The 21,022-nt window shown below is 40.1% G+C and overlaps 1 protein-coding gene across 1 annotated transcript in view; it reads right to left on the bottom strand.

Annotated features, from left to right (window-relative positions):
* HEATR1 (HEAT repeat containing 1) overlaps positions 1 to 21,022 on the bottom strand; it is a 48,041-nt gene that overhangs the window by 10,677 nt on the left and 16,342 nt on the right. The window contains exons 17-32 of the mRNA XM_065893765.1: positions 20,533 to 20,724; positions 18,636 to 18,819; positions 18,349 to 18,485; positions 17,405 to 17,597; positions 12,749 to 12,918; positions 11,995 to 12,153; positions 10,426 to 10,668; positions 10,036 to 10,167; positions 8,833 to 8,933; positions 8,518 to 8,661; positions 7,291 to 7,409; positions 7,074 to 7,195; positions 5,413 to 5,541; positions 3,711 to 3,941; positions 2,830 to 2,956; positions 1,245 to 1,405 (exon numbers count right to left, since the gene is read on the bottom strand). Coding sequence (XP_065749837.1) covers positions 1,245 to 1,405; positions 2,830 to 2,956; positions 3,711 to 3,941; positions 5,413 to 5,541; positions 7,074 to 7,195; positions 7,291 to 7,409; positions 8,518 to 8,661; positions 8,833 to 8,933; positions 10,036 to 10,167; positions 10,426 to 10,668; positions 11,995 to 12,153; positions 12,749 to 12,918; positions 17,405 to 17,597; positions 18,349 to 18,485; positions 18,636 to 18,819; positions 20,533 to 20,724 — 2,544 coding nt within the window. The remainder of the gene's footprint in view (positions 1 to 1,244; positions 1,406 to 2,829; positions 2,957 to 3,710; positions 3,942 to 5,412; positions 5,542 to 7,073; positions 7,196 to 7,290; positions 7,410 to 8,517; positions 8,662 to 8,832; positions 8,934 to 10,035; positions 10,168 to 10,425; positions 10,669 to 11,994; positions 12,154 to 12,748; positions 12,919 to 17,404; positions 17,598 to 18,348; positions 18,486 to 18,635; positions 18,820 to 20,532; positions 20,725 to 21,022) is intronic.

Genomic DNA, 21,022 nt, shown 5'->3' with positions numbered 1-21,022 from the left:
ATGGAGCACGTTTCTTACATCGCATGGGTGTGTCCGCCTGATGTCCAGTCACACTGACCCGCCCGCGTGCTTGGGAAGCACCGCCGTCCTCGGCAAGCCTGCTGGACACAGAGCAATGTCTACACTGATCACTCTCAAGTGAGCTTGCTGAGCTAACTCCCAGTTCTACAAGTTCATCAAGTCTCTTTCTTTCTGATTCTTACACTTCATTTCTTTTGCTGAGTAGGAATAGTGACCGAGGGCGCCTTTGTTCCAGACTGTAACAGGCACATGTGTCATCATGAAGTGTGCTGCGAACCACAGGCTTCTGACGGATGTCTTTATCAGGCTGAGGAGTTCTGTCCATCTCACAGTGGTGAGGATTATTTTTCTGAAATCACGAATAAGCGCTGGATTCACTGAATTCTTTCTCTAAATATTTCAATGATCACAGGTCTCCCCCGGATCTGTTCATGCATTATAACAGAAACAGAATACAGATATTTGAATGCTCAGCCATTCTTACGTTCCTGGTCATGACCCTGGATCCTCCTTTCTGTTTCTTTATTTCTTCATTTTGTTTCTGTATTTCCTTCTTTCTCTCTAATTTAAAGTTTAGCACACAAACAGAAAGGTGCACGAATCATGTGTGTAGAGCTCACTATATTTGGGTAAAGAAACAGCATGTTATCAGCACCTCAGAGTCCTTCCCCTACTTGACCCTGCCCTTTCCTCCTTCCCAAAGATAGACACTGTTGTTACGTCTAAAACCACAGGCGTGCTTTGCCTGTTTCTGAACTTCATACAACCGGGATCACAGAATGCGTTGCTCTGTGTCTGCCTTCTCTCCTTCGATGTTATGCTGACGAGTCACCAGATAGCTGTGTGTCACTGAGGTGCACCCACGTCCAGCTATGACGAGATGCTCTGTCCACTCCACTGATGATGGACACTTGGGTTGTGGCCAGTTCTGGGCACCATGAACAATGCTACCACGAACATTCTTGTCGATGTCTTTTGGTGCACATGTTCACACACTTCTGCGGGTATATACCACTTGAGAACAGAACTGCTGAGCCACAGGGTTTATGTATATACAGTCTTAGTAGATCGTGCCCAACGGGTGTTCATGTTGAGGTGAAGAGCACTACCTGTTTCTATTACAGGCATGCCTCACGTTTTCATGAGACACTTGCCGAGCTGTTTTTACTAGCCTGAAACACAGTTCCTTCAGAAAAAGCAAACACATTTAAAGAACAGCTCACCTTTCTGATAAAATTATTGGAAGCCAGGAGCTGAGACATGAAGGACACTGACAAAAATTTAAAATGCCGCAGTTGCTTGCTAGTGTGAGCATCTATGTTAAAAACCTGTAGCATTTCTTCTTGTGATTCGCTCTTGTAAGATACTGATGTGGGAAGGGTTTCTGAAAAAGAGCAACAAAACAAGTGACCTCACTCATCTTCGACCTGATTCTTTGGTATACAGATACAGACATAATGAGCAGGGTAATTTGAATTTGAATTCAAATTTGAATCCCACATTCAAATTCATACAATTTCTAGAGAGAAATCTGTTACTCTGTTATACACATAATATACAATATGTATATTATTATACATATGCATGTGTATATATAATTTGTTATACCCAGTTTTTCCTCTTCTAAATCAGTGAAAGACAGGAGTATATTTACCAAGAAAGTACCCAAACAGCCCTGAGAATAGAGTATGTAAGACAAAACCAACCAAACAAAAAAAAAAGGTAACTGAGACAAATAAATAGAAGACAAAGATACTGCAAAAGGAGTCTGAACTGGCTCCATGCCCCACTTCCAAAGCTGCAGAGACATTTACTTTGATGGCCCACAACAGACTAAAGGAGGGTCATCCCTTGCCTTCAACATTCAACTCTAAAAGCTGCAGATGTCTGTCCTAAAACTCTGTACAATCCCACATTCAAATGTATCAAATATGAAAGGGGTTGGGGTGCCATGGCTGGGGGTCCATGGTGGGCCATTTAAAAACCACTGTCCTAGAGAGTGACTCAGAATGAAGGCTTCGTCCTCAGCACGTCACCACACACAGCTCACCGGCGCCTCCCAGCTCTGTCCCTCCCAAACCCGGCCAAGCAGGGCAGACAAGGTAAACGGCAGGTCACCCAGACAACAGTCCCTGCGGAGTCTTCAGACCCTTCTTTCTAATGTACCTCACTGTTCTGCTCCAAAGGCAGAGAACTAAGAACAGTCAACACGTCAGCCCTTTCTTAAGCCAACCTCATTGGTGCTGTAATTAGCGGAATTTTCTTCAAGACCCCTACGTGATAAAATTTTCATATTTAGTTACCACTGCTGTGGTACCTGCTTTATTTTTCTTCTTATAAAGGTCTTCACGGGAACTCCCTGGCGGGCCAGTGGTTAGGACTCCGCGCTTTCACTGCCGTGGCCCAGGTTCAGTCCCTGGTTGGGGAACTAAGATCCCTCAAGCCGCACAGCGAGGACAAAAAACAAAAAAAAAGCTTCGCATTTTAAGGGGAAACTAAGATACAGCTAATAAGATGCTGCTAACTTGCTGTCACTTTACCATCAATTCATCCCAGACACTTGGAACACTCCACAGCCCACAAAGAGGCACAGAGGTCTGAAAGTCAACGTGTTAGGAACGGCAAGCAGAAATCCCACTTACTGTTTTCCATCAACATTTGAGAAGGTAACAACCGTATACTCGAATAAAAATTACTAACTTTAAAAAATCCTTCTAAGGATGTACCATGGGTTCTGAAGACAAGCTGCCTTCTGCCTCTCTCAAGCTTCCAGATTAAACAGTAATTAACATCGGACTTAATGCCCACCTTCTTTTTCCTCTGGCAGCTTCATTAAGTACTCAAGGATATTCATCAAGCTTTGGATCTGATTCTGGACAGTAAATTCACAACAGACTGAAATCCAAAATTCAGTGTCTGCCTCTAAAACAGCATCCTGTGTAGAGGAGAGAAGTAGGTCATAAACTGTACCTCTCCAATTTATGTTACTTAGTAAGTACAAATAAGGGAAACGTTTTAAAAGTACTTCTTCGCACAGAAAGCCACTCCACGCTGTTCCTTATGGTCACGTGTATGACCAGAGGAATCAGGTACTGAGCTTCTTACATAAAAAAGCCAATTTATGAGAATTATGAGGCATAATTCCAGGATAAACTGCATTATGATATCTGGCAGAAATGAACATATTACTTTACTTGGAGTAGGCTCTAGATCTATTCCTGGATTCCACGTCTAAGAAGCCATTTAAAAACAGCCCTGGACGTGCAACTTCTGCCCTCATCTCTCTTCAAAACTGTCACCTGCATCTCAGTGACTTCAGTGACACCGACCCTCCTCCCCTGCCCCCTAAAATGCCTTCAACACCATGTTCAGGAGACAGCTTAATTCCTGTACCGCTGTACTCTTTGGGGCTTAATTAAAATACACCCACCCAGCATGGCACCAGCCTAGTTTCTTAGAAAAGTCAAGTCACTCTCAGGAGAAGCCCTGTTGCTCCGGAGGGTATTCAGTGCCTCAGGCTCTGGAAGCAATTTCAAAGAATGCTAGAAACACCTTTGAAAGCCCTTCTGCGCACACAGTTAAGTAGCGCACACTAGGCATCACCAGCCCCACGTTTTAAGTGGAAAGTAACACAAAATCTGTGTGAAACACCCCCCGTTTTTTCTTGTCACCGCGCCCTACGCTCTGACCTTTTCTCCGAAGGCAGCCACCAGCACTGTTTTGGTGACATACTGTTCAAACAGCAGGAGGAGGAGAACCCAGAGGAATCTCTCTGCGCCCAGGGTGCCAACAAGCTGGACGAGGACAGGCAGGCGCCTGTGCTCGGGCACGTGGGGCAGCGCGTCCACAAACACGTTCATGATCTTGACCACGATGCCCTCCACGTTCCTCGTGACTTCTGCAGAGTCGCCACCATCAGACTGCAGGACAGCAAGCAGGGACACTGAGTAGACGCAAATAACCCTCCGAGAGACAAGCTATAAGCAGACACGAAAAGGCCTTCAGATGTGCCCCGAAAAAGTTATCAAAGGAATTCTAACAATCAAAGACCAATCGGTAAGTATTCAAGGAGCATATATAGATTATGTCCTCAGCACTCTGTGGCCCTGAGGGGACTACAAAGTGCATGGCGTGAGCACTTCCCCAAAGGAGATGTATCATCTCCACGCGACACAATACACTTGTGAAAAGGTAACAGGAGGCACTAGATGGCAGATGCCAAAGACGGGCCCTGAGAGCAAGGCTGCTCTCGGGCCGTCCTGCAAAAACCAAGCAGGATTTGAGTTGTGCCTCGAGAAGAATGGTTTAATCTGAAAAGCAGAGTGTGGCAAGGCCATCAGCTCCCTGATGCTTTCAGAATAAAGTTCAAACCACCTGGTGTGGGTGCTCAGAAGATAACAGCCTAACGGATGAAAGGATGAAGGAACAAACACCTGCACGAATGGCTAGCCCGGTGCCCCTACTTCCACCCGCTTCGGCTCTCCACGTCCCTCACACACTCTGCGCACACCACTGCCTGCGCAGACAGGGACTGCCTGCCCTTTCAGGGGGCAAATCCTATCTCCTCTTCAGACCCATTCAAAGTCCAGTTCTTAATAAAGTCTGTGTGGTCATCCTGGCCCACGTGGACCTTCCCCTATCCTGAACTCTTCAGCGTTTATCAAATACCACTGGCATATACCATATTAACGCATATCGTTATTTTCCTTTTTATATACGTCTCCTGTAGTGGCCAACTTGCTGGACAGAGAATACCAACCTTGTACCAAGATTAAAAGGAGGAGGTGCTGGGTATGGTCATCGCTGAAATGGTCAATAGCATGAGGAAAGACAGTGACAACAGTGGGGGTAAACAGAAAACGCAAGTGGACAGCCATGCCCATTCATGTTCAAGGCTACTTTTTAGTTTCAAAGTCTTCACTCCTTGCCGAGACTAGTCCGGCAGAGACCAGGTCTCACTCATCTCTTTGCGTACTGAGCTCTCAAGGGAATGCTTGGTAAATGTTTGTTGAATTGTATGTTAACACATTTGCTCTAAAACTTCCTATTTCATCGACCTACACCGGGGTCTTATCGAACTGACGCAATGTCCTGAGATACACAGTAAATGTAAATGCACTTTGTCAGAGGAATGTTAAGGCACTTGTATAGTTATACCCTGGCAGTACAGCAGAACCAGCTCGGCATGTTTATAGGTATTTCTGGAAAAGACATTATTTCCAAGAGTACCCCTTAGCGTCACCACTTTAAAATTTAACGGGCATAAATACCTGAGCATTTCAGAAAGGCTTTTCATGTCCTGTATTTACCACTACTTGAATTTCATTCTATGTAAAATCTTAAAAATCAGAAAAATAACACCCATGATGGTGGAATAAGTGCTGGAATTACCTGCATAAGTGCTGGAATTACCATTTTCACTGTCTTGTTAATAACTTGAAAACTGTAAGTATCATCTAGACGCATCACATTGGCTCCCATAAATGTAAAAATAGACATGATGTTGTGTAGAACTTTATCCTGAAAGAAAACACATTTTTCCATATTTTCCATTTTAAGCACATCAAGTATCAAGATTCATTAAAATCAGCAATAAAAAGAACTCAAGTTAAAAATAGGCAAAGGATTTGCAGACATTTCTCCACAAATAAACGGTCAATAAGCACATGAAAAGATGATCAATATCAATTATTAAGAAAATGCAAAATCCAAATCAGAAGACACCACTTCATACCCACTAGGATGACTATAATAAGACAATAACAGCTGTGAGGGAGTGGGGACATAGAACCCTCAGACACTGCTTGGTGGGTACAAAATGGTACAGACGCTCTGGCAAATAGTCTGACAGTTTCTCAGAAAGTTAAGTTGGCATATGACCCAGCAATTCCACTCCTATTGAAAATACTGAAAACACATTCACATAAAATCTCCTATACGAGTGTTCACAGCAGCGTAACTGTTAACAGCCAAAAAGTGGAAACAACTTGAATGTCCGTAAACTAATGATAAACAAAATGTGGTATACACGTACAATGGTATATTATCCAGCCATAAAAAGAATACTGATTCAAGCTTCAAAACGGATGAACCTTGGAAACGTTACATGAAGTGCAAAACAGACACAAAAATGGCCACGTATTATAAGATTCCATTACAGGAAACGTCTAGGATAGGGAAGGTAGATCAGGGTTGCTGGTGGTAAAGGAAACAGGCAGTGAATGCTAATGCATACGGGGTTTCTTTCTGGGGTTGAGGAAAACATTTAGGAAGTACATAATGGTGATGATTGTACAATTCTGTGAATAAAGTAAAACCAATGAATTGTATACTTTAAATGGGTGGCATTTAACTATATATTCATATGGCATACGAACTATATTTTAATAAAAACAAAAGAAAAATATCAACGATTCTTAATTTTTTCTGGATTATCAACCCCTTTGAGATCTACTGACTCTACACCAAGGGGAAAAAAACCCCATACACATTAAATCTTGCATATGATTTTAGTAGATCAAGAGACCTGCTAAAGGTCATGGAGAACCAACTCCAGGTTAAGTACATCTGACCTAAATCCCCTACATGAAAATAATTTCAATCTCTTCAAAAGTTTTTAAATGACGTATTTCTATAAGGAACACAATTTCTTTAACTGAGGTACTTTATAATCAAATTAATTTTAAGTCACTGTGAAAGCTGTGTGAGGATTACCTGAGGATTCACGGGATTTTTTTCCAAATAACACTAATACCACCACTTATTGGGTAGCTACATTGCACCTAGCACTTGCGAAGTGCTAACAATAAATTATCCAATCCCATTCTCACAACAATCCTACGAAGAAGGTTACTATTATTCTCCACTTCACAAAAAGGGGAACCAAAGCTGAGCAAGATCAACCAGCTTACTGTCTCAGCTATTAAAGAAACAGGGCCAAGAGTCCCTCAGTGCTGTAAGATCCAAAATGTCCACTGAATTCAGAACAGTGCAGGCCTACGCATTTCCACGGAAAAAAATATCTGCTTAAGTCTTAAATCATTAACACTTACAGGAAATATTCCAGCAACAGTACCCAAAAGTAAAAGGGCATGGTGATGGGTCTGAGGCATCTCGGAAACGCGGATGCACTGAACTATCAATTCCACGTTGAACTTCTCCTCATCGAGAACATCTACAGGGCGAGAAATAAAAAATCTCTAAGTGGTAGGTACATTCATACTCAGAGTAGATAATCCTTCCCCCCTTTCCTTCCAACAAATTACACACCTTTTGGTATTTTGCCGCCATCTGGAGAGAGTTTTTGGCAGATGTTAAGCAAACAACTTAGAATTAACTGTTTGGTGTATTCCATACTTCCCTGCTCTGGTGGCAAAGGCTCTAAACACCTTCAGGATGCCCAGAAGAGAAATGATGGGAAATGAAAGAGTTGTACAATTTCAGTGCTGCATTAATGACCACTGTCCAGAACACATATTAAATAAACATTTAATTTAAAATAAAACATTAACATTAAACATTTAATGTTAATAAAATATTAACATTATTTAAACATCAAATCTAGGGCTTCCCTGGTGGCGCAGTGGTTGAGAGTCTGCCTGCCAATGCAGCGGACACGGGTTCGTGCCCCGGTCCGGGAAGATCCCACATGCCACAGGGCGGCTGGGCCCGTGAGCCATGGCCGCTGAGCCTGCGCGTCCGGAGCCTGTGCTCTGCAACGGGAGAGGCCACAACAGTGAGAGGCCCGCGGACCGCAAAAAAAAACAAAAAACAAAAAAAACATCAAGTCTAGAGCCTGCGCTCTAAAGCCCACAAGCCACAACTACTGAGCCCGCATGCCACAACTACTGAAGCTCACGTGCCTAGAGCCCCTGCTTGCCACATCTACAGGAAGCCTGCAAGCAGCAACAAAGACCAAATGCAGCCAAAAATAAATAAATAACCTTATTAAAAAAACCAAAAAACATCAAGTCTATAAACATGACGTAAGATTTCTAACTCTGATTCTTCTAGTGCAGGCAGGAGCTTATGTCACATTACCTCTCCTCTCTATCGCACCTTCCATCAACCTATTTTAAATCTCCTTAGAGGACAACCTTGAGAATTACTTTCTTTTTGGATGAGAGCATACATCCGCGATGCAATGCGTACACTACAGCTATCTAATAACGCACACCTGAAAAATATAGCGGGTGTCACACTATATCCTTAAATACAAGTAATGATGCCTCCGGGGACATGGTGTTGAAAGTGAGGAAGGAAAGTAGGCTGGAGAAAGCGCTTATTTATTACGTAATATAGGATGAAGGTTAGTTTCGGGCCCTGGCAACGGGTTCCTATAATCATTCTTTAAATCTTTCAACTACAGTATTCAACTTGCTCTCTTTTACAGACTAGCTAAGGAAGAAGTGAATGTGAAAAGAGAATGTTAAATAAAATAAGATGGGCAAGAATGAGAATCTCATTCTCTCACAGATCAAAGGCAAGTGTCATTACCTTGACAGCAGGTTAAAAAGAGTCGGTATTAATATCTGAGGACTTTTGAGTTTCTTTTTGTGCTGCAGTAATTCTAGGATGAGGGTTGCTCTTTGCCAGTAAGAACCTCCAACTTCCTGAACAGATTCTAGATCTTGTGATTTTCTGGGAAACAGACAAGACAAAAAGTTAGAAGAGTAAACATTATCAACGCTAATAAGTAAAAATGACTGTATCCGATTATACCCAATTGATGGGTATCAAAAAATCACAATGGTTCCAAAACATCCAAGGCCTGGGGGACAACTGTGTTCTCACTGCATTCATAGCTCTTACTTCTGCATTTTCTGCCTCCTTGTTTGCTGAATTGTGCCTAAGGACTTAGTTTTATCTGGTGGCTCCAGTTCTATTCTGACTTGTTCAGCGTTAACGGAAATCTGGAATATGAAGGAAGAATGGGTGATGACAGGATTCCATGGGTTAAAATTAGAGCAGTTTACGTTGATTCAAACAGATACAATGAACATGTTTCTGTCCACTTTGTCCCCCTACAACCCTAGAGCCCAGTCCAATGCCCAAAGGCAAATATCACTGACAATTTCTTATGTATTGTTTGGGAAATTTTCCATATACCAACAGCTCTATAAAGATTAAACACAGACAGACAGACAGACACAGACACACACACATACACACACTCACAGAGGAGCATATTATGTACACTGCTCTGTGCCTTAATTTGTTCCACTTAACTCATCTTAGACATCTAAGTAATTATGTTAAAATTCTGAAAACTGCAGAATCTGGATACTAAGACTTTACCACACTATTATCTATTTTTGTGAAAGTATTTTCCTAAAAAAGCACAACAAAGCAAAACACTAAGTAACTAGGTGGTTATTCTGATCTACAGCTAGGTTTCAATATACATATAAACCAATGAGCAGATTCTCAATTCCATTCTATATGTCATTAAACAGCTATTTAAATCAAGCAGAATAATCTACGACCCAGCTGAACATGAAGCCACCATTCATTCCTGTTCTTGTGTAAGAGGGAGATCCTCCCTAATATGAGTAAGATCCAAACTAACATACACCCTATGTGTTCAAAACTATAATTATTTCACACAATAAAAATAATGATGGGGCTTCCCTAGTGGCGCAGTGGTTGGGAGTCCGCCTGCCAATGCAGGGGACACGGGTTCGTGCCCTGGTCCGGGAGGATCCCACATGCCGTGGAGCGCCTGGGCCCGTGAGCCATGGCCACTGAGCCTGCGCGTCCGGAGCCTGTGCTCCGCAACGGGAGAGGCCACAGCAGTGAGAGGCCCGCGTACCACAAAAAATAATAATAATAAAATAATGATGAAGACTTATAACGTTGATTTTGCACTTTCTCTATGACTTCCTTTTCCATGATTCTGGTTAATGGGAACATCTGACTTCCTAAAAGCATTATAAAATGGAGGAAACTTAAACATGGTATTACTTGGAAGAGAGTAAACATCAATAAACAAATGGCAGGAAGTTTGCAACTTACCCCTTTAAAAACACTGCTAACAGTCTGAGCACAATGTGAGTTTTTACAGTTCACCAATAAATCAAACAATGTGCACAAAAGCTTCTGCTGAACCTTTTCATCTGAAATAGCTGCAAAAAACGGCTTCGTAATCTAGAGGCAGAAAAAAGGCAATTGAGATAAATGAACAAACTTCAATTCCCAACATGATCTTTCTATCATTCTCTTTTACAATGTGAAACTGGGCTCCATTTCGTCAGTTTAAATGACTCATGTACATCATTCAGTTTTGCAACATGGGTCAAATATATCATATTCCTTTAAGATATGCCCAGTCTATTTTCTTGAAGTAAAACATTACAGATCTTTGAAACCCTGAACATGCTTTAGTTTCTGACAGAAATCACTGACCTTTTCGAGGGCTGTAATCTGAATGGTTGGCATTCCTGTGCAAAGTTCCTTTGTTGTGTGCACAGCTTTTATAAATATATCTAGACTCTTCGGGTCCTTGTGTAAAAGGGAAGCTGAATATTCATTATATTTTCCCAGAATGAGACGCAGAGCAGTGACCTCATCTTTCAGGACAACTGTGGGCTCCTTCTGGATCTTTTCTAACAGTTGCTCAATCACAGGCAACAGCTGAGAAAGTACCATCTAAAGTATGGAAAATTTATTAGTAAATAGTTATCTATATGGATACAAGTTTTTGCTTGCTGTACGAAGATATCCGAAGATACGCTGCAAAACTGGAAGCTTAGCCTGGAGGAAAAAAACCAATAAAGTAATGACCTCTTAAGACACGGGGATAGCTATTAATCCAAGTAAGGCACCCAGGTCCCCTCTGACAGTTCAGTCTGTAACAGTCAAAAGCTCCAAACCCTTTAGAGATGACAGGAAAAATAATCTGTGAGCATCCTAACACTTTCTGAAAATAGGAAATGCAAACTCAAGTTTTGGACTATAAAAATAAATTGTAGTTTTTCTACACTACATTTCCAATGCTGTGTAATTAATATTAATTCAAATTATGTATCTGAAGTCTTTAATAACTCAACCAGGAGTCAGCAAATTACGGCTTGCAGGCCAAGTCCAGAGGACCATCTGTTTTTGTCAATTTTGTTTACTGAAACACAGGCATGCTCATTTGTTTACATACTGTCTGAGGCTGCTTTTGCAATACAATGGCAGAGCTAAGTGGCTGCAACACATTCTGTATGGCCCACAGAGCCTAAAATATTTACTACTTGGTTTTTTACAGACCAAGACCGTCAATTCCTTGTTTATACCAGGGACGACACAGGGCTGATAAAGGCCATCTGTTTGCTTACAACAAGACAATATAATCAAATGGCTTTTACTCCATTTGATCCCTCTTTAGTTCAAGTTGCAGTCAGTCCAAGAACAGTAAGGTCCACGGGCGTTTCTGGAACACAAGGATGAGAAGCAGTTTTTCTGTACCAGCACAAACCACCACACAAACATGTGATTCACAACCTCTTTATTTTGAATCACAGGCTTCCTTGACAACATAATGAAAGCTTTGGATTCTCCCCACAGAAAAATGTACAGCCACATACATTTTAAAAATCAGTAAATGATTTTGGAATGTGCACAGACTTTTATGTTCAAATATATTACTTTGTGGAGGATTTTCACCTGAAGGACAAACAAAAACTAACAGTTTTTCAGCGGTGCATCGCCAGTGTTTTTCCCTGTGTGACTGTAAAATTCATTTAAAATCACATCAATGATGAGACAGGGATAACACACAATTTTAAAATGGAAAGAAACTCACTAATATTTGCTTTTTGTATCCTGTATCTCTTTTCTCCACCTCAACTCTTCCCCCTCCCAAATTCATAAAATGTTCACACCTGCGTGTATGTACGCACCGTCAGGAAGTCCTACACACATGTGAGCAGTTACAATGACCTTTAGTAACATCCCGTGGACTGGACAGCCCACTGAAACTGCACATACCTCACTGCTGACGTCCTCAAGCACTTTCATCAAATCTTTTGCAATATAAGATGGGCAACTATATACACAATAAAGTAGGTTTTTCAAAGTTTCAGACAACTTCTGATGAGATTTCAGCTTCTTTTCTCTCTGTAGTTCCTCAAATAAAGCAGCCAAATCCTAGTATACAAAAAAAGAAAACCGGATTGGAAAAAAAAAAAGTTACATGTACTACTTATGGAAGATTCTTTCCCAAATGATGCGACACTGCTCATGATTTTCAATACCCTTAATAGGAAAGGGTATCACTACCCATCAGGTAGCTTACTATCAAAAGCTAAACACTGGCCTTTTAGCCAGTAAAAAGATAGCAGAAATGAAACATGGCATTGCTATCTTTTTAAAATGGGGGAAGAAAGATGTGCAGACATTGACGTATCAATTTCTAAATTCAATGACTTAGTCAATAAAAATCCCTGCAGGGCTTCCCTGGTGGCGCAGTGGTTGAGAGTCCACCTGCCGATGCAGGGGACGCGGGTTCGTGCCCCTGTCCGGGAAGATCCCACATGCCACGGAGCGGCTAGGCCCGTGAGCCATGGCCGCTGAGCCTGCGCGTCCGGAGCCTGTGCTCCGCAACGGGAGAGGCCACAACGGTGAGAGGCCCGCGTACCGCAAAAAAAAAAAAAAAAAAAAAAAAAATCCCTGCAAAGCAGAATGTCAAGAAAGGAGAAAAAGGTTCATGTGTCCACACGGGCATACACACTACTGAGTTTACCTGAGCAACATAGGTGGCATCTGAGGTGATCTCCTCTGCTTTAGGAACCACATGATCTATGATCAGATGAAACTGGGATGCCACTCCGCTGAGGGCCTGGAGACAGTGAATGGCAGCCCTACGTACTTCTTTTATGGGGCTTCCCAGATTAACGAGTAGAGATGTCACCACTAAAACCAAAGGGAAAAAAATTTAAGTAACGATTCAAAACATTGAAACAGTATAAAACTTCAATAGTACCAAAGGGTGCAAGATGCAAGTTTTCCTCTCAACTCCAACTCCCTCTCTGAAGACCAGTCACTGTTTAATTATTTGTTTTCTATTCTAGAGAAGTGTTAGACATTTTCTGTTATATTCTTTTGAAAACACACAAATGAGACCACAGCATACATATCCTGTTCTGCACCAACTGCTATCACATCTCAATGTATACTGGAGGGTTTTCCATATAAGTACATACATATCTACATTAAATATCCTTTTAAAACTGTATACAAATGCTCCATTGTATTTTACTTTACTGGTTACTGTATTTTACTCTACTGGTAAAAGTTTAGATTGTTTCTAGTCTTTTGGCATTAAAACTGCTGCAACAAACACCCTCTACATACATCCTTGCACAAGAGTGCAGATGAAATAACCCATCTGTGCATGATACTTTGCAGATATTTTGTCCTGAATAGATGTTTGTTTTCACTTTCTTTTTGATGCGGAAATTTTATAGCTTTATAGAAGAATTTTTCTTATAGTTTTACATGCTGCTTTGAAAGGTGCTCCCCACTCTAGAAGAGTTTTAAAAGTATCTACCTCTAGTATTCCGTATTTTCTTCTAACACTAAAACTAAGTTTTTTTTCATGTGAAATCTTTAGTTCAGGTGAAATTTTTGTCTAAAGAATAAGGTTGGAGTCAAGCTTCTTTAATGTTTGCAAATGGTTAGCAGATGTCCTATTTAACAGTCAACCTAAGAACCCCACAGATCTGGGATATCAGCTTTGTCATTCATACATCTCATTAGTATCTGAAACGTATCTATTTTTGCCAACTATACTTCTAGAACCATGTTCAGTAAAAATGATGCACTTAACAGGAATGCTTTTGTTTCGCCAATTACGTGGCAAAAATACTAGCTTTTGATTTGAGAAGTATTTTCATCATGTTACTCCTACTCTGCTGTCACTTAATTAGGAGTAATTGCTGATTTTTATCTCATGCCTTTTCAGATCTTTGGACATGATTATATGGGTTTTCTCTAGCCAGTTATGTAATAGAATACCTTGTTTTGAACCAACTTTGTATTTTGGAATGAACTCTGGGGAAATGTTTATTTTCTAAAATAATGTTGCTGGACCCAGCAAGTATTTTATTTAGAATTTTTGCATCATTATTAAATACAGCCATCGCCTTTTATCTGTAAGGATGTTGTGCTGGTTTTAGACAAAGAATCTGGAAGCTTTCCTTGGTTCTATGCCCTGCCCACTTCAAAACCATTGAAATAACCGGCTTCAAGGACCTGGTAGAAATCAAGTGAATCAGGGTTTTTTGAAGAAAAGTCTCCAGGATAAAGAGACATCTAAATTCCTTTTATGGTAATTAGTTATTTAAGCTTTATTCCATACTATTTACTGGGGCAAATTCTGGTGATTTTTATCTTGCTGGAAATGATCCATTCTACATACACTACTTCTGGAATGCTAAGAAAGAGTGTGACAAGCTTTCATACTCTTCCAAGAAGGTCATATGAAAGCTGGAAATCCTTCCTGGTCTCCATGACATTAATTTATAAAGTAAAGCCAAAAATGAACAGCTGAGAAGTTGAATTCATACAAAGGGCAGCATCAGGCCAAGATATCTGTTTGCTAAAATTCCCAGTAGAGTGGGGCAGAGCTTTCAGAAAAAGCCAAATTCAAAAACAAAGTACTAACTACTATGGTTACTATGTTCAAGTAAGTTACTGGAACCCAAGGTGGGTTAAACTACATTATTTAAGCAATCAGCTGTTAAGTATGTCCTTCCACTTAAAAGTCTATGTGACTTCATTCTCCCAACTAATTTTTTTCAGATTTGAAATAGCATATTTTACATAAAAGCTGAAAAAAATACTTGAGTTTTGCTTTTAAACATGTAGATAAACTTACTATATTGATAAGGCATAACAAACCAACAGCAGCCTCCAGCTTACAAACGTTAAACTCTTATTCGTTTAGCAAAGACTTGCTCTATGCAAGCCTGAGCTGGAATACATATTTGCAAAGAAAGTAAAAAAACTGGTTAGATTCCCAAGCCACTGACAAAAAGTTAACTCATACAATTATATTAATATTGCAAACCCTTTTTCTTTTGCCCAGCATAATATTTTCTTGTAAATATATGAAAACAAATACCAGCCAACACTTCCTAGACTCCTAAGGGAAAAGGTATGGCTAGAAGCTCACTGTGGATTCACAGTGGAGTGCTCTGAGGACAGGTGCAATGAGGAAGCAGCCCTCTACTTGAGGCCCCGGGGGACTCTAGTGGTCCTTGAGCTTCCATGAAGAACAGAGTGCATCTCCCCTGTTTTCAGTGGAGTAACTGTGACATATCTAGGCAGCATAAATGCAAAAGTACTTCAGGAAGTGGGGAGGTGACAGAAGGCAAGACAGCAGGGGTAGAAAGGGAGCCCGTCTTGCAGCAATACCAGAGGAAAAGTTAGGTCCTCTGGTCATGCTATGTACAAAGAGGCATATATTCCTCAGAAGCCACTGCCTTTGATGCCAAAGGATAGCACATTTCACACCTAATTAGAAAATCTAACTACTTATGACTTCGTTTTTTTGAAAACTCATAAGTTTAACAGTAGATAACTATTTTAATAAACTATGGTATCTCCACACAAAATATTCTGCAGACATTTTAAAAATATATATAATTCTATATTTATTAATATAGAAAGATGCTTACAATGTATTCATTCAAAAAGTTTAAAAAATGCCCAGGACATATACCCTGAGAAAACCATAATTCAAAAAGAGTCATGTACCACAATGTTCACTGCAGCACTATTTACAATATCTAGGACATGGAAGCAACCTAAGTGTCCATCAACAGATGACTGGATAAAGAAGATATGGCACATATATATAATGGAATACTCAGCCATAAAAAGAAACAAAATTGAGTTATTTGTAGTGAGGTGGATGGACCTAGAGTCTGTCATACAGAGTGAAGTAAGTCAGAAAGAGAAAAACAAATACCTAAGCTAACACATATATATGGAATCTAAAAAACGAAAAAAAAAGTTTCTGATGAACCTAAGGGCAGGATAGGAATAAAGACACAGACGTAGAGAATGGACTTGAGGACACAGGGAGGGGGAAGGGCAAGCTGGGACGAAGTGAGAGAGTAGCCTGGACACATATACACTACCAAATGTAAAATAGATAGCTAGTGGGAAGCGGCTGCATAGCACAGGGAGATCAGCTCGGTGCTTTGCGACCACCTAGAGAGGTGGGATAAGGAGGGTGGGAGAGAGACGCAAGAGGGAGCGGATATGGGGATATATGTATACATATAGCTGATTCACTTTGTTATACAGCAGAAACTAACACAACACTGTAAAGCAATTATAGTCCAATAAAGATGTTAAAAAAAAAAGTCCAGGAAATTCACATCCGAAAAACCTGGATAAACCTTCTTAAAAGTAAATCCACCTTAAAAACGGACTGCAATATTTCAGTAAGTAGTGGAGAAAAAATTACATTCGTGGGATTTTATTGTGTAAGTAAAGCTTAAAATTGTATATCTATCTCACATATAACAAAATTTTGGTTACAACTGTAATTACGTGCTCTTTCAAGGAGCTAATAAAAGATAAATATTGAGAAATTGTTCTGGGGAAAATGTATGATCATTCACTTTGCTTTCATAGAAAATTTATAACAAGTGATTTGGGAATAAAAAACTGAATCAAGACCATGTTCAGATTCTCCACAGGCCGCTCTCATTCCTCTGATACTTAAATGATTCCATCATCCTCATCAACTTTTTCATCTTCAATCATTATAGGGTCTAATTCTGACAGATCCGCTCATTTGTCAACAGCTTTGCAAGTCAATCCACTTCTCAACAGCTTATTTATCAACTTTGTGAAATTCTGCATCTTTTGCAAAATTTACAATTTACTTTATAAAAACAGAAGTTTTATTTTTGGGTGTTTCATTAGTGAGCGCTCAACCTGAAAATTACTTTATACCTGATAAAAGAGATAAATCCAGGAGGGTTGCTTGAATGGAGACCAATGTAATAATTAATCAGTTGAATGCTGAATTGTATTATGATGGTTTGGCTTCCCTAGACAGCCCAGTTACTATTCAAAAAATGAACAGATGGATATTAAAAACCCATGATTAACCACCTGCCATTTTTATTATCTGTTTTGGTGGATTTTGCCACTGACGTTTAGAACTTAAAAGCAATACTTAGAAGTAACCAAAAACAGTCTACAAATACACAAAAATACATAAGCACACAAATACATACATACACAGACAGAAAAGAGTATCCACCCACACTAATAAAAAAATAAAAGAAATTCTCCAAACTACAAGCTTCACACACCACACGTGGAGAAAGAATTACCATCTGGTCACGACGGAATAGAACGATGCTACTTGTAGTACCTGGAGAAGATGCGGATGCCAGCTGATGTTGACACTGAGCTTTCTGAGAAGAGAGCATTGCAAAGCCCACATAAAGAGCTTGAGTCTGCAGCACTGTTGTCACCCTGCAGTTAAGTGGATTTGAAAGGCTAGAACCATAGGTCCATAAAACAGAAAAGAACTTGAATAACTGGAAAACATCTTCTAGATGTACCTAAATTAAAAACAAAACACAGTGAAGTTTAATTTAATTTTTACTCACATAAGCTGGTTCCAAATCCTCTTTCCACCAGTGTACAATTACAGAAAACAATTTATTGCAACGTTTTGCTTTGTCTAGTCGCTTAAAATTATTCTCCGCTTGGTACTTTCACCGACTGGGAAGGGTGTGAAAGAATTAGACTCACTGTAATTTTGCATTTGAACACATTTAACAACAATGGAAAGGATGATGTTGCCAAGCAGAACACCAAGACAAAAGTCATGTCGGGAAACCTCGCTAAGAAAGTACCATGAGGGTGGAGTGAGCAGTGTCAACTGTGTCAAATGCTGTCGAGAGGGCAAGTAAGACAAGAGCAAAGAACTGACCACTGGGTGTGGCGGCACGGAGGTCACGGTGCCGTGATGAAATCTCTTCACTGAGCGACTGCATATCCTAAATCACCTCTCTGAACTGCAGTTTCTCGTTGGTGATGACAGTAGTCAACCGAACATATCTGGCCATTGTGATTACTAAACACCTGAGCAGGCCTAACACATGAGGAGGCCGGCAGCAATGTCAGTCTCCGTCCAACCTACCGACGGGTGTCACGAATCAGCACTGCTTTACAGGGTCTGCATCCATCACCACACGCTCGTCACTGTCTAAAAGTCTACTTTCATGTTCATTAAAAACTGTCATAACTCAAAGAATCTACAACATCTTCTTCAAGGGGACAGTCTGCCTGAAAAAGGTGAGCTAGTACCTTCATGAAAAGTTTCATCAGAACCTGAAAATGGACGGTGTCAGCACCACTGAGAACCAGCTCGAAGAGCCCAATGAGCAAGCACAAGTAGTCTCTGCTGTCTTCTTTCAGCTGCTCAGGATTCCACCAGGTATCGTCTACAGGGATGTGAAGAGAAGGAGAAAAGGTGCATAAACTTATGCGAATACACCACTGGGAACTTCTCATTCAAGACAAAGAACAAGCTGTGGAATCAATGACTCAGTTTTCCACAGTATCACATTCAAAAGATTCACAGCTTGTCCTACCTTTAGGAAAAGATTTAGGGGCCTTTAATGCATGAATAAAATTTTTCAGTGAAAACACGAGTAAAACTGAGTCCTCCACAGCAATCCTCCGGGCAGTCCTGAGCTGTTCTACATAATGTGCCCACAGCTCCAATGGTATCCCTCTGTCCATCATCAGCTCAAAATTCCATTCTGAGGGGATCTCCTGAAATGTTAAAGGAAGCAAAAATAGCACAAGTTTAAAGGGGTTCTGAACATGGGTTATACAGATGGACTGCAATGGCTATATGACTGCGTAATTTGCAAAATCTTGTCTATATGTGTATTTGGGTGGGGAGAGGAATAATAGTTTTAATCAGATTTTTAAAGAGATGTAACCATCACTATTCACAAGACACAAATAAGTTCATCATGGCTTCATTTTATCTATGTTTTCTTAAAACATCATCCCTAAAAACAAATGTTATTCATGTAATTTATCCTCGTCAAATAAAGGGTAGGCACGTTTCTAAACAGAAAAATAAGGTACTGGATTTCCAAGAGATCCTTAAAGGGACTTTTCTCATTTCATACTTTTACTGCTTATCTGAAGAAGGTACATGGTCAAATCCCCAAACTTGCAGATGATTCTAAACAAGAAGCAAAACGTTAAGGTGTTTAGATATTACACTACAAGCGCCAAAAGGAAGCATGAGAAATGGTGCAGGAAAACAACAAACGAGACTCCACGTAGGTGAGCACAGAATAATAACTTGGTAGTAAAATAACCCAAAGCCAGACTTTTAAGATAATGTCTCTAGTGAGGGATTTCATTGGCTCAAAGTGCTGCTACTGTTGAAAAGATGCTCGGGTCTCTCAGAAAGGTCATCAAATATAAAACCACCTGTTATCTACGTGTGTATAAAACATTCCATTTGTCCACACTTTACCACTGAGAACAAATACAGTCCAGGTCACCACACTTTCAAAAAAATAAAGAAAGAAGTTAAGAAGGGCTCATCTGGGTATGTGGGTGTGTATGTATGTATTTATTTGCCATGCTACGTGGCTTGCAGGATCTTAGTTCCCCAACCAGAGATCAAACCCGGGCCCTGGCAGTAAAAGAGTGCCGAGTCCTAACCACTGGACTGCCAGGGAATTCCCTGGGTTACCTTTTAAAATATGAAGATTCAGTCTCTTAAAGTTTACATAAATTTAGCTATAATGGCTATGACCACAACTTATAAAATCCTGAGAGTATAAGTGAACGTCAAAAAAATGGGATTTGTTGAGCATCTCCTACAACAAGGAACCCTCTGAAGTCTGGAGAACAAATAAAACCAAGACACTATTAAATACAAGACACTATTCTATGGCAGATATTAAAAGAAATAATCTATAACCCCAAGGTGTGGTATTTCATAAAAATATCAACAACTGAAACGTGTTCCTTAGTAAGACTGTCAAAGAAACATGTTCCTTAGTAAGACTGTCAAAGACTGAAAACATGTTCCTTAGTAATAACTGTCAAAGGTTAATAGTAAGACTGGCAAAATCCAAATTGAAATAATACAAAAGATCTATTCTAGTAAACAACAGAATGAAACAATACTTTATTCAAGCACTAATATATCTAGTGAATTCCTCACCACTAGACGTAGTTAAGTATAGCTTGGATACTTACCCAATAAAGATGATACAGGGGAGAGTCAACTATCAGACACAAACACCACAAACGTGAAATTCCATGATTCAATTAAATTTCTTACAAAGACAGCACCTAATCCACTACCTATCGCTACTCAAGGCTGACTCGCATTTCACCCCTAGAATCCAAAGACTCAGCATCTCAGCCCCCGATTTTCAGTTCTGCTGTGATTAACAGGCCAGGCAGTCACTTTTCTAACATCTAACTTTCCAGAGAGTTTGCACTCCTTACCACTGTAGTAATGACACTTTCAAGCTTCTTTATTTTTTTCTGCAACAAACTGAAGACTCTTGTCGCAAATGGAAAATGAGTTTCTTTTAAAGACGAACAGCAGGAGACAAGTACAGCCATGATCACGTGAAAAGTCACTTTCTGCTTCAGGCTAAAGGACTCCTTTTCTCCAACACTTATTAAATCCTCCACCTTGAAAAATAAACAGACTCCGTGAATGGTAGCTCTTGGTTTGCATAAAAACAATTTTTTCTACCTCTGCCTATCTAGGTATCATGTATTTCATATTTAGAGTGAGATGATAAATATAAAACCTTAAAAAAGTAGTAAGCATTGATTTCTGGGTAACCATAAAAATAAATAATTTCAGAAATTATAATGAACACAACTGCACTTGCCAACTGGATGTTTTTATGCCTTTAAAAGATTTACTAAGGCAAAAGAAAATTTCTCCTCTTTTAGATATTTTAACAAAAAATATGACTTCAAT

Source organism: Phocoena phocoena, chromosome 16 (genome assembly GCF_963924675.1).
Source record: "Phocoena phocoena chromosome 16, mPhoPho1.1, whole genome shotgun sequence".
Taxonomy (NCBI): Eukaryota; Metazoa; Chordata; class Mammalia; order Artiodactyla; family Phocoenidae; genus Phocoena; species Phocoena phocoena.
Note: the sequence above shows the minus strand (reverse complement) of the source record. Positions and strands in the feature narration are given on the sequence as shown.